We start from the raw sequence: 14,481 nt of genomic DNA on the forward strand, positions 1-14,481 counted from the left end.
ACGGAAGGAATGTCAGGTATGATTACCAGAAGGAACTAGAGTTAATCACGCCTAGTAAGGACAGCGTTTAAGTGTCACAGGGTGTTTTGAGACAGGAAATGTGTCTAAGGGTGATGTGTGAGTGACAAGAAACAAATATTTGACGTTATATTTGAGGAATCTTTATCACTTGACGATAAAGACAATTTGTTGTCTCATAATTCAAAGTATTTTGTGATTGGAAAGGCTCTTGGGGCTTTTGTGACGACTTAACCGGCGCCAAGTATTGTTCATTTAAAGTGGAAAAAAGGCCAAAGAACCTTTATTATTTTAGAGGAACTCTTTTTGTCACACATTGTCACACCAACACACAGTTTGGTTGTTTCGGGAAGGAAATGGGCGATGTTTTCGAAAGACAAAAGATAAGATAAGATAAGATATTCCTTTATTGTCCCACATGGGGAAATTTCATTGGTGCAACGCAGGTAGATACAGAGGTAGATCCAGAAGAACAGATCACTTATAGGCAAAAGGGCATTTGTGATTCAAAATGTGAACATCCAGTAAAATATAACATCCATTAAAATATAACATCCAGTACAAAATAACATCCAGTAAAATATAACATCCAGTAAAATATAATATCCAGTAAAATATAATATCCAGTAAAATATAACATCCATTAAAACATAACATCCAGTAAAATATACCATTAAAATATAACATCCATTAAAATATAACATCCATTAAAATATAACATCCAGTAAAATATACCATTAACATATAACATCCATTAAAATATAACATCCAGTAAAATATAACATTAAAATATAACATCCATTAAAATATAACATCCAGTAAAATATACCATTAAAATATAACATCCAGTAAAATATAACATCCATTAAAATATAACATCCAGTAAAATATACCATTAAAATATAACATCCAGTAAAATATAACATCCAGTAAAATATAACATCCATTAAAATATAACATCCAGTAAAATATAACATTAAAATATAACATCCATTAAAATATAACATCCAGTAAAATATACCATTAAAATATAACATCCAGTAAAATATAACATCCATTAAAATAAAACATCCAGTAAAATATACAATTAAAATATAACATCCAGTAAAATATAACATCCAGTAAAATATACCATTAAAATATAACATCCATTAAAATATAACATCCAGTAAAATATAACATCCAGTAAAATATAACATCCAGTAAAATATAACATCCAGTAAAATATAACATCCAGTTCGAGTGGTTAAGGCCCAGCACAGGCTCCAAGTGCATCTGGCGAGAGTTTTATTGTCCTCCCTTCTCTCATCCTCCATTTCTGTCTTTTCTTGTCTAATAAAGAATAAAGGCCAGAAAATCTTCAAAAAAAAGTAAACATCCAACCAAAAAGATCATTTATTTTTGATTTTCTGGCCACCTGCACATCTCCAAGTCACCGTTTTGTCTGGAATGTTCCACAGTATCACATTAAACTTGCCTCTGTCCATGAAGACAGGAAAGTGACGTCGCCAAATTACAGGTCAGCTCTGTGGAGAGTCAAGTTTTCATGATAATTCACGATTAATGTCACAGTGAAAAAACAACTGTGCATTTCCTAATTCACTGTCATTGTCACAGCGTTTGGAAATCAGACTCATTTTAAAAAAAGTCATGGTAAAGTAATGGTAATTCAACAAGAAAATCAAATAAAGACTTACACAGGAGAAGAAATGTCTTATTTTTGCTTCTAAAATGTTTAGAATTAGAATGGTTTTGTTGTTATGATCAAATTGAGACCAGAATAATCACAATTACTGATTAACAGAAGGAATCATCTAATTTTTCAATGTAAAATGCAGAGTAAACTATATTTACTCGCCTTCATAAAGCACGGTCAAAGAATCATCGAACACAAACAGTTTATTTAAATGGATCAGGCTTTTTTAACGTCCTGACTCCTTCATAGAAATTCACATCTACTTTATTTATATCACATTTCATGATCAAAACCTTTTCCAAAGTGATGCAAAAACAATAAAAACAAATGGTATAATAACTGCTCGATTTTTACTGAAACAATGAAATCAATCAATGCCTTTAAAAGGAGCAAGGGAAAATGTGAAAATGCGTTATACTTCTTCATAAACACTGTCACTTCAACAATAATGTAATCACTTTCTGCACTATATATGTAAATTCAACTGTACATTTGTGTACATATTAAACCATTTTATTTCTATCTTTGTTCTTGTTTATCTGATAGTTTATCGTTATTTTTATCCCGTAGTAGATTTAAATTGTTTCTCTTTTTGACCCATTCATTGTTCATTGTTTTATGTTGCACCGAAGACAAGTTCCTATGTTTGTGAATCTTGTGCATTGACAACAAAAATAAATCCTTTCTGATGTAAAACTTCTTCTGCCGCAGGCGTTTTATCTGATATAATATGTCCTGAAGCTGCTTGTAATGAGGCCTGATATATATCCAACAGTATAAATATGGCCACAATATAAATAAATCGCAGAAACACCAAGTTCCACCATCTGACACGAACGTTTGTACAGTTTGTTGTTGAAAAAGGACAGATTTTCTTGACTGAGTCTCGACACACTCTTGGTTTTGACCATGTTATGTTTTTGTTTTGAAGGCGTGCACCGTTTAGTTTCAATGGAACTGAAATGATTGTGACAGAGTATTTTAATGATCAAAATAACATTGATATCGCAGTAATTAACCGCCATATCACGGCCGTTTCCGATATTGTGCAGCCAGTTGTAATGAGATAAAGTGCATTTGTTTAATCCAACCCTGGGATGTTTATCGTTCCATCAGATTCTTTACATTGATAAATCGGAGGACACAGATATTTCACTTCACACTCAAGAGGCCATGCTAAAGATAAATGTCAGTCTGTTCTGTGTCTGCTAAACATTTGACCAAGTTTGTTTTAATACAATTTGAAAAAATACATTATTCACAGTGATGATACAAATGTAGCAGTGCCAATTGAACAATGATTTGATTTAAAATGTGGTCTCTTGTTTGCAGAAATGTAAATCACCTCCAGCACGACTCCACCACCCTCATGGGGCTCATCTGGGACGGCATGAGTCTGTGTCCAGGAGGGAGGTGGTCCGGCTACAGGAGGGAGGTGGTCCGGCTGGTGTCTTCAGGAGGGAGGTGGTCCGGCTGGTGTCTTCAGGAGGGAGGTGGTTTGTCTACAGGAGGGAGGTGGTTTGTCTACAGGAGGGAGGTGGTCCGGCTACAGGAGGGAGGTGGTCTGGCTTCAGGAGGGAGGTGGTCCGGCTGGTGTCCTGGTGCAGTGGTAACAACCTAGAGTTTAACGTCCAGAAGACAGTGGAGATGATCGTGGACTTCAGGAAAGTCAGTTTGACCAGAGCGTAAATAGTTTGAACCAAATATTTAGTCTAGAAACTCATTATTTTTATGCATGTCTTATTTTATCATAGCTTATATTTGACTATTATGATTTTTTGTGTGTTTTGTTCACAGATGATTCCGTCAGTGTCGGGCAGGAGCAGAGGGTTTTATACAAACATAAGTTAAGATCTATCGGCCAATGTTCCTTTCAATACAATTCCAATTAAATCTGTAAAAAAAATACATTTGTGTAAATGTGTAATCTTCATAAGCTTTATGAAAATCCAATGTTGTTAATTCTCAACCTTATATTTGGTTCTGCTCTAACCTGAGGCAGTGGCACTTGTGCCTCACATCAAGAGGGTCCCACAATACAGGCCTGGGCATTTCTGTGTGAAGCTCAGATTAGATTTTAAAGTCTTTTTATTCTGCTTTGATAGATTCTTTGGTGTTTCCTTGTATATATAATATATACAATATATTTTCTATTTCCATGTTATGACTTTGAGGACATTTTCTAATTCAAGTGAGATTTGTGAAGTTCTACCTTTAAATATCTTCTTCTAAAGTGCATGTGACAGTTTAGACTACATTTAAAACGTTGTGAACATTCTATTCAAGATTTTACAAAATGATTCTCCATTTGCCTCCGTTTGACAATTTTGGGGAAGTTGACTGGACTCCTTAAATACAGGGTCAGGCCCAGCACTAACCGAACCTTCCATTGGACTAAGGTTCCATATTCCAAGCCCTGATCTCAGCCAAATTAAATGTTCCTAAAACTAACACTAACCTTAAAATATAATTTTCTAAGAAAAGGGGGAAATTTTGGCAATTGTTTCAACAGCTGAAAAGGCCTGATCTCATCCGTCAGCGTCAGCCTGAGGATGGTGGAGAATACCGGTTGGATTACATTACATTTACGTCACTGAGGCGCTGCTTTATTACTCAGGACAAATTATAAAATCTGACTAAACTCAACACAGCAAAATGAATCAAAGTTTTAAACAGAGGATATCGAACACATTTGCTTAAAACCTTTGTTTTAATGATTGTTTTAATTCAAGGAAAGTGTAAATTTGAGAATTTTGTTTAAGCTTTACTTTGTCATTTTCAACTTTTATTTTTCAAATTCTTGACAAAACTTCACTGACCATAGAACATATGATAAATATTGATCATAGTTTTACATCAGTTTTAGATCAACCCGGCGCTGCTTCACGGAAGTCAGAATCGGCTCCAATATGGCGGCCCTCGTGGTGGCCCAAAAACACAATTAAATGGCCCTCGATACGCTTCAGACACTGGGTTAGGGACAAGAGTGGATTTGGTCGCCACCATGTTGGAATTCTAACTCGTGAGGCAGCAAATACTTAGTAAAACAGTCATGTGCAGCTACATTTTTATTTTTTAATATATCCATCTTTCACCCATTTTCTACCGCTTGTTCCCTTTCGGGGTCGCGGGTGACTGGAGCCTATCGCAGTGACTTCAGGCCTTAGGCGGGGTACACCCTGGACAGTGGCCAACACTTTATATCTATCTTATCAAATACATTTATATACATTATACATCTCTAAATGTTGGCCCAGTGGCTCCAGGTTGAATGTCCTGGAGCTTGTTCCACGTGACGGGAACATTAAGCTCAGTGTTCCAGTAAGAGATGTTTGAGAATGTCACTTTCATTCCTAAACACAAACGCTCGGAGATTGTTGAAATAATTGGGTTTCGAGCAGGTTATTACATCTGTTCAAATTAAACTCGTGGGAGGTGAGAACAGTCATGTCCAGCGATTTCCAGAACTTTCACTCGCTCAAGACCGAACATTACTAACGTGGGACTCAAACCAGAGCTGGAGGTACGAGGGGGAGCCTGACACCTGCTCGTATCCGTGGCGATATCATTACTTTGCCGCAATATTAGTTTGTTATTAATGGAAAAAAAAAAAAAACATTAAAGTTGATAAGAACAATATTAAGACCTCATGATGTTTGTCTTACTCAGATTGTGACAATGGCCTTTTGAAACCAGCATCACCTCAGTTTGTTTATGAGGAAATATTCAGGTTTAAAAAAGTTTGTCTTGAGTCATGTCAAAGGCAACAGAGCACGCGCGCTCAAAGAACATGAAAAACCAGTCGGGTCAGTCACGGTGAAAACATTCTAGACGAAACTGAAGAGAACAACACACACACACACAATTAAACCAGTTTGGTATTTATTAAAACTCCATTTGAGCCAATTAGATTCAGAACAATGAGTCAAATCGAATCCGCTGCCGTTTCAAATACAAGAGATCATCATGAGGCAGGGACTGGGATTTAGAGATTCAAATTTGCCCCATATATTTACAACAAAACAAAAACTCACGTGTCAAATGTGAAGACAAAAAAATTAATTCGGGACGTTTAAGCAAAAAAACATGACACGCAAATGAATTTCAAAAGGCTTAAACACAAGGGAGTCCTTTTGAGGGGATTAATTGGCTGGGTTCAGGTTGTCATTTCAGATGGAGGCAGTGAGCTAAACTACAAAGATTTAACTGTATATAAATGGATTTGCCAGAGCTTCGAGTTAAACTGGGAAAAACTAAATATACCATCAATGCATTTGCCTGACCTCCATTTAAAGTTACTTAATTAATAGAACACAACCAATTAAAGTACAGCTCTGAGTGAGACACACAAACAAACCTTTTGAACTAATAAAATGGAACGAGGAAGTGGTAAAACAATGCAGGGATACGGTATGTTCAAGAGAAAGAGCTTACGTCACTGAAGGATGCGCCGAAACAACCACTAAGAGTTAAATATGTGGATTATACGTTTATTTTTAATTGCACTTCAGTCCAAGTACTAAAGGACAGGAGAGAACCCGCCTTTAAAAATCTGAAACTTACTGCTTTGTGTAATATTAATAAATCTCCAGTAGTCAAATCGGTCTGTCCTGAGAGCGTTTGTGGGAGCGAGCGTGAACAAAAAATAATTTTAATTCTTGAGGACCAGATTAATAAAAAAAATAAACAGAACATGTGAGATCTGTAACGTTTAAAATAAAAGGTTTTTGGCAGATGTGACCCTTTCCGCTCGCATATGGCAGAGGTTTAAAAGTCAGTCCGAGGCCGGTGGCGCGTGCTTCTCCCTCAGTGTAAGGTCATGCGGGTGCTTTGGGAGGTCAGAGGTTAAACCAGAGCGTTGGCGGCGAACACTGCGGTGAGGGAGAGCAGGGCGAGCTGCAGGGCCCCGGGCAGACCTGCGGGGGCGCTGTTGCACAGGTTGGAGTCACAGCAGGTCTTGGTCATCTTGTAGATCGTGGTGTTTCCGCTTGAGGGGAAGTTCACGTCCGTTGTTTTGTTGCATTCGGCTACGGCGAGGCAGCCCTTCATCGTGACGGTCACACCGGCTGTTAAGACATGCAAAAGGTCAAACTGAGACTTATATTTGAGGCGCTCAACCGCACTAAATTGTTGGATATATAAATTGTTTAACGTCACAGAATTAGACTTCGGTTTACACAGCTCCATGACCTCATCTTTATGCTTTGTACTGAACTCCCAGTTAAATATTTTTATGGTCAAACTACAGCCAAACTTTAATTTTGCTTCTTATATAAATGAAAGCTCATTCTTAAACTCCACCCATGCACAGGTGTTTCATAACATGTAAAAGGAGTTTATCCTTGTATAATCGTTACAGCGCTGGTGGAGGACGATTCCAGAAGTCAGACTTGGAAATGAACCTGAGATGAATGCTCTTAAGAGTCTTGTTTCAGAAGATTTAAATCATCCAAACCAATTTGTAATGGCATAATTCAAACAAATAAACGCTTCTGATCCGTTCATAATGACATGATACTCATTCTGCCGCTCAACGACAATGATTTTCAAACAGTGAAATGATAAACAATTCTCCTTTAGCAGTAAATAAACCGGTTTCAAAATCAATGAAAAATCAGATTTGTATTAAATGTGTTTGCTGTGATAAGCGTGAGTGAGTCTTTGTGTACCTGCTTTTCCTTTGCCGCTGAAGCATTGCTCTCCAACTTTGCAGGTCGTCTCCGTGGTGAGGCACAGGGACCCGAGGCCTAGCGTACACTCGTAGCAGCGCAGCCCGGTGTCTGGACACACAGAAACTACTTTAGTGCTTCTTACAAATTAAACTGAGTCAAATATTCAGCCCATATATTAAAAAAAAATAAATAAATAAAATAAAAAAAAATAAAAAAAAGCTACTGCGAGTTTTCGTTGTAACAAATGCGACCCACTGATGGTGTGATGGGCCGCGCCCGTTTGGCTGGTGCTCAGTGAAATGTGGACGGGCCGGTTTGTGACTCTGGAGCCAGTTTGACCTGATGCTGCGACTCTGAACAAACTCTTGCTCCCTCATCACTGTTAAGTGTAATTGCTTCTCACCCAGAGAAATAAAGACTGAGCACGACTGGAAGAGCAGCTCCTGTGGAATGGTTTGTTATAAAATCTGTCAGGGTTGACCAAAACGAGATCGTAATGGCAAGATTTCCCCAGTTTGATCGTTCCATCTTCATAAGTACTTCTGGTTGGACATGAGCAGCAGAGGTAATTCAATACAGTTAAGGGCCAAAGTTCATTCATTTGACAAATAAATGCACAATTTGAACATCTTAAATGAAGGTTTGAACTGACAATTGTGTCTTGTGTGCAAATGGCGCCGGCATTTTGGATCGAGTTGCGTATTGATGACTTTCAGTGCGCAATAATTACACAAAAGCGACTAAACCAGGATCAGACCAATGCCAAAGCAAAACTAGGACAAAAACAAGACCTCATAGTCCTGGATTAGTGCTAAACAGGATGTACATCTTAACCTCAGCACATTAATACAAAGATCTTAACAGGTCATACATCATGGAATCTTTAACACCTGTAATTTGTGTTACATGTGACAGAATATACTAGTACAAAACAAGTCTGCTGTGCTCGTTACTGCGCTTTCACAGGAGGTTGGAACTTGTTTAAGACAGAAAAAGACTGACGTTATGCATCATGTGTTTAACCTGGGCTTTTATTTGCTTGAACTCTAGTGAACTTTTCCCTGCTTAAAGTCTGCTACAAGATGCGGTTACAAAAGTTTAAACGACTGTCCTGGTTGACATCTGACACATGCATAACTTTTAAAAGAAGTCAGCTCATAGAGTTCCAAAAACTGCCCGGTGTTTGAGGAGAGCGGTTTACATAAAATGCAGACGTTTAGTTCATTCCTCGAGTTGTTTCTAAACCAACAGAAATCAGAGCAGGTGAAAGAGGAACAATGAAACGAGAAGCTTCACCTTACACTGCAGAAAACACAAAAGAGCCATTTCATTTGATCAAACTGATGACCTGCTACAGTCTGTAAGAAGGTCATGTTCAGTCTCGGGTTAAATCCTGGTGGTGACAGAAGTGTGCGGCTCCAGACGGCGCAGAACATTAGTCATTTCCCTTGGTTAAATCAGACAAATTCAGTTTTATTTTGAAAAGTCACTGCTCTCACCATGAAAAAAAGCAACCATTAGATCATTAACAGCAGCACATGAATGATAGAGTTAAGCATTCATGATTAAAGTTGAGTTTAACGACTGGGCCAATCCATAAACGTGGTTAAAATAGAATTTGTCAATCATTTAATCACTCGTTCTTTGTAAACCTGAAGTGACATTCCTGAACGTAATAAAACTGACATTTGGACTGCACTTCTCATAAAAGATCTGCAGTTCTTAAGAGACAAAAGGCTCACCCAGGACAAGGCCAAAACAAACAAACAAACAGGATTCAAAATGTTCACACAAGATGCCAAAAAAAAGAAGGGAGTCAACTTGAGTAAGTGACATGTGACTTCAGAGGAACCATTATACAAGTCAACAATCTTACATTTAACTGGCCGATCTTCAGTCTCGTGGTAAAGGTTTGACCGTTGGAGTTTGTAGAGATCGACCCAATGGATTTCCCAACGTGAAACTGATGAGCTCTGCCATAGTTTGAGGCCAATTTATCAAATGATTTCACACTAATGTTTGAAAAGGCTATGAACAGTTCATTATGTGCATTGTACAGTGGACTCTTCATCCAAACAGGAGTCAGCAGTAAATTGAGTAGTTTGTTTAATGTCCAACAAGTGCTCAGCCCATATATCGGTCTAACTTCTTGTCTAGCGGTTACACATAGGTAAGCGTAACAGTGGACTTTAATATGAAGCATCTTACATTATTTTACAAAACGCCTAAAGCAGTGACCTTGCAATTTTAAAATGTCTTCAAAATCTCTTTAAAAAAAAATTAAAATCTTTGAAATTAGTACTTAAATTACTCCCTGCATAAAGCTACGTCTCGTCTTCAGAAACAAAGACTTATAACATTAGACTGTCTCATACCGCCACCTGCTGACCACTCTGTAGAACTGCAGCTTCATGCAACAGCCATGAAAAATGCCATTTCAAACAAACATTTAACTGCAGGACTGTTTTCTCTCCAAAAGACACAAGACAGGAACAGGATTCTGAACAGAACTAAATGTAAAGCCAGAGCAGCTTCACCTCAGATATAAGAGATGATACTATTGTTCAAACAGTAAAGAACTATCCATACAAAGTATCTATTCAACCATTATTAAAATCTGTATGCAGCAACTGATTTAAAACAAAAGCTTTCAAATGTTGTCCGAGTGTGTGGTGATGTCACACTAAAGTCTCACAATAGGAAATGGAAACAAATCATCCATAGTTAAGCTTTATTATAACCAAATGAGACTTTAGTTATCACACAATAACCTGCTGTGAACATTGTCCTGAACAGCACAAACAGAGCTACGTAAATATTAAAATGCACGCAAATCCTTAACTCCAGGGAAAGTCAAATTCAAAAGTGCAAATGTTTTTCCTGAGGAAATGATTCTAACCAGAGACTTTTTGTTAAGGAGGATGACTGACTTTACACAGCAAATACATGTGTATTGCTGCACAATGAATGCTGGCAATTAGAAAATGGCCACCAAAACACACAAGCTGTAGATTCATCACAAGCAAAGACATTGACCAAATCAGAGGCTGCAATTACGCTACTGAAATCCTTCAATAAATATCAAAAGCTAAACTCCTGTAGTTTAGAGCTCTTAAGAAACATGTGAAATGCCTGTGGTTCTGTATTAGTTTAGCAGGTCATATTTCAGTCGGCGCGCAAATCTTATCTCAATAAGAATCGATTAAACAGTTTAGAAATACTGTTCTGGGAGCTGTCCCTATGGCTGGGACACTCTTGAGGTGGCTCATGTGACCAGGGTGAACACTAGAGGGCATCAGGACACAGGGGACATCAGGACAAAGGAGACACTGGCTGAGAGCCTCATCTCTTCCTCCTGGGCTCCTGCGACTCAGCTCCGGATAAGTGGAAGGGTATTTGTAAAGTTGCAGCTACACATTAATGGCTGGGGCTGTGGCTTTATTACCTTTTGTTTAAATCAGCATAAAATCTGCCATTAACAAGACTGATCCCAAGTCTATATTTGTCTCCAACATGGTCACACATGCATTTGTAAGTGCTTGGAACATAAAACCACATTAAAGTCCATGTTACAAGATCAGGTCAGAGTTTTGGCAGATCATGTAGTTACAGTGGTTCATGAGAATTGTAAAAGCAGTGAAGAAATGTCCCATCTATAGATATAGATAAAATACATGCAGCACTATGATCTGGCCCAGCCCTGAGAGGTGGGGCCAAATGCAGGGGACACATTATAGAGGAAGTTAACATGATCTCATATACTCAGAGTGCATGATCAGGTGGGTCTAATGTTACCTTTAGGCAGGAACTTCTCGAAACTCCCGACCCCATTTCTCAGCTCCTTTGTGAGAATCTGTGTCATGTGTTACTCCCTCATTCCTAATCCTTCAAACGACATTTAAAACCTACAGCCGACAGAAACGCACCCAACGTTTACACAAAGTACCGACGACTCAGAAGAACTCCAACCTCATTTTAAATCAATTTCAGTTGTTTTTCCTTTGAACTCTTCACACTTGTCCTCCAGCTTTACTCGAGACATTAAAACTGAAAGAGGTTTCACGGTCACAACTTTACAGACAAGGGAAACACAACCTCCACTTTCCATCCACAGCACATTTGCTCAGGATTTGTGTGCGAGGGTCAAGTTCATGGCCCAGACTGTTTATGCAAATCCAGCCGGCAGAACGAGACCGAGAGAGAAAGAGACACTCACTTCCATCCAGTGCATTTCAACAAGATTCATTTTATTTGTTAAGTGTACTTTTGTCATTTTTTTGGTGCTTTTACTTGAATCTTTAGCACCTTTTCTACCACGTGGCGAAGGACCAATGGAGGAAAACGCCACAATTATTTGCAGTGTCCCTTGTTTGTATGTAAATTGTATAAAACAGAGGAGAGACTGTTAAAAGTAGCCAGGCTGTCCCACGCCCAGTCTCCTCTCAGACTCGTGTCATTACCACAGTGACAAACAACCATTAGCTCTAATCCTGTGGCGGCCTAGCGAACCTGCATGAAAGAGCAGAGTGCACCAAACACCGACTAAAGTTCCCGTTAGGAAGGGTGTGGTCTGAAACGGGACACCTGGGACAGCAGGAGGACAAACCTGAATGCATTTCCCCCCATAAAGAGGACAAAATGGAGCCTATAGTGTGAAGACGAGAGGCGGGAAACGCGAGAAGGCCGAGGCTCGTTCTGACAGCGCTTTTCCAGGCAAAGGAATTTCACATGCGCAGGTCAGGGCACGATTCAGACGCTCCACAAGTTACTAAATATATAAATATAAGTTCCCAACAAACGTGCAATTATGTAACCCAGAGGTGATTCAGCGCCATCACGGGGTTTAGCGAGGGTTCGGGGAATTACTCAAATAGTCTAAAAAAAAAAAAAAAAAACAACCTCAAGGTGACCCAAGGATGCCCGAGGCCGGAGCAAAAACAACCTGCCGGGTGAATGGTTTGTTTGGTTTGTGTTTCATGGCAACAATTCTGATAAAAAGTCTTCTTAATCAAAGTGCACTGAAACACTGAAACCTCAAAAGGACAAACAAAGCTGTCTTATCTTCTTATTGTGGAAAGAGACTCTGCTCGAGCTGTGATTGGCCGAAAGCGTCATCTACATCACAAACCCATTTGTTAATATCATAAGGATTGGCGCTTATGCATTTGAATATAGCTCTGCCGGATTTCTTTAAGTAGTCAAAGTAGACAAACTTAAACATGCTCTCTAGTTGATCACCGTATTATAATAAAACCTACAACCGTGGGATGTTTTAACTTAACGTCACAGTTTGAAACGTGCTGTAGAATTTAAAAAAGTTATAACTGATAAAGGCGAATCAGCGCAACGTATGACAAACTCATAAAGGGAACAGGGAAGGTAAGGTGCTACAGGCTAGGGCGGGGCCAGGAGGGGAAAGTGCATTAAAATCGCCATTTGTTTCCTCATTGATCTCGATTTTTTGCGTCGGCTGTTTTTTGAGGGGGTCTTTCCAAAAAACAATGAAAAAAAGTGTCTTTTAGTAGTGATTTCATGAACATAAACTGCAGACTTATGATCTGGGCCATGTTTCAAAGACTATGGACCTCTCGATTGAAAAACACCTCGCGAATGATTGACAATTCTTCATAACTCGCTCTCGATCGGTAGATGAATTGCTCAGCCCTAACAGCTGCAGCTTTTTTCCCCCCTTCATTTTGTTCAGAAGCCTTCACCAAGAAACAGTCAAGCTGCACCTAAAGATGATTTATTATTATCATCATCCCATGGAATCAACTGCAGTCCATAGATTTATACATATTTATAACTTAAAAAAAGGGCGTTTTTTCCTCTCATAAATAAAAAAAAACAACTCGCCTCTTAAAGTAGCACCCACACAGGCCCAACTTTACAATCCTGCACAGACAACAACGGTCGAACAAAAGGAACGGTCGACATCCAATTTTAAGACCGATTTATTGTAAGTTTTAACTCCACAAAAATGAGAATTTCACATGTTTGTCAGATCTAGTCAACTCAAATACTAAATGATAGCTAAAATCTTTGACCTTTGCTTTATCAATTCAGTTTCGCAAAATGTTATCACTTTCATGCGTCCAATATGTACAATTTGGCTTTTAAAAATAAAAAACACAAAAATGCCTTAATAAATTAAAATGAAAACTTGTACTGACATTTTTCTTACATTCATTAATTTAAACTAGAGACCAAGTAGCACTAGAAATTACAATTTTAACGTTTTTCCACAGCAGCCAGCACCTATCAATCAAGTAAAAAAAAAAGAAAAGTCGAGTAAAGTCATGATTTAGTCGATTCTTTGCAGAACACACCCAACAGAGACAAGTCACAGGGAAGAAAACAGAAAAAGCGTTGGGAAAACGGAAAGTCACTTTATTTCCATTTTAAAGTGAAGAAACACAACAAAGAATCAGAAATTATGATTGCTTTGTGTTAAAAGTGGAAAGGATTCAGAGAGTTTAAAATCGAGTCAGTCCGTTAAAAAAACAAAGCCAAACCAAAGATTTCACAGTCGACGCGCTCTTTAAACCGTTGATTTTTTCCGTCACAAACTCAGAATACGTGAGTTTGTGGTGAACTCACCGGCGGCAAAGCAGAAAGTCACGGCCCAAAGCAGGAGCACGAGTCGGTTCATGTTTCTGGAGGTTCGTTTGGCGACGTGGAGAGAATAAACTCAGACCGTGATGATAAAAAGAACCGTACAGAAGTTTTCCCCCCCCGCTTCACCTTCTTTATACCCGCGCGCCTCACGTCTGTCACCGCGCCGTCCAATCACAGGCAGAGGCGGCGTCGCTATGGAGACGCCGCACCTGAGCGTCCGCGGATCAACGATTGGGGTTTTTTATTTAACCCCTTTGTCTCCTATTTTTTCTTAAAATATGTGTAAAAAATGAGCCCGGTTTGAATGTGAAGCTGTTCCTGAAGCTCTGGAGCGTTTGTGGAGCTGAGACTGTAGTTTAGGGTTTTTGTTTTACTCTAATTATAAATGGAAACACAGATTTAAAATTCCACCTTCTTTGTTAGAATATATAAATGAGTGAAGCTGGTTTCTGGAGGGATCGGCTGTTTGAGACTGAC

The 14,481-nt window shown here is 38.7% G+C and overlaps 1 protein-coding gene across 1 annotated transcript; it reads right to left on the bottom strand.

The window, feature by feature from the left end:
- Positions 1–5,585: 5,585 nt before the first annotated feature.
- On the bottom strand, positions 5,586–14,095 carry LOC140362114 (sperm acrosome membrane-associated protein 4-like). Its single transcript, XM_072448162.1, has 3 exons — positions 13,987–14,095; positions 7,384–7,494; positions 5,586–6,780 (listed from the first exon to the last, which is right to left on the bottom strand). The coding sequence occupies exons 1-3, from the start codon at positions 14,036–14,038 to the stop codon at positions 6,560–6,562; spliced, it is 384 nt and encodes a 127-aa protein (XP_072304263.1). The 5' UTR covers positions 14,039–14,095; the 3' UTR covers positions 5,586–6,559.
- Positions 14,096–14,481: the final 386 nt, after the last annotated feature.

This window comes from Eucyclogobius newberryi, unplaced genomic scaffold, assembly GCF_026437365.1.
Source record: "Eucyclogobius newberryi isolate DKJ021-1_F unplaced genomic scaffold, fEucNew1.0.hap1 SCAF_16, whole genome shotgun sequence".
Taxonomy (NCBI): domain Eukaryota; kingdom Metazoa; phylum Chordata; class Actinopteri; order Gobiiformes; family Gobiidae; genus Eucyclogobius; species Eucyclogobius newberryi.

Bases quoted from the DNA above. Each gene is read 5' to 3' on its own strand.
- LOC140362114 (XM_072448162.1), bottom strand. From the start codon at position 14,038: ATGAACCGACTCGTGCTCCTGCTTTGGGCCGTGACTTTCTGCTTTGCC. The intron at 7,495-13,986 runs GTGAGTTCACCA...CTGTGTGTCCAG, and splicing joins GACTTTCTGCTTTGCCGCCG to ACACCGGGCTGCGCTGCTAC. The intron at 6,781-7,383 runs GTACACAAAGAC...ATGTCTTAACAG, and splicing joins CAGCGGCAAAGGAAAAGCAG to CCGGTGTGACCGTCACGATG.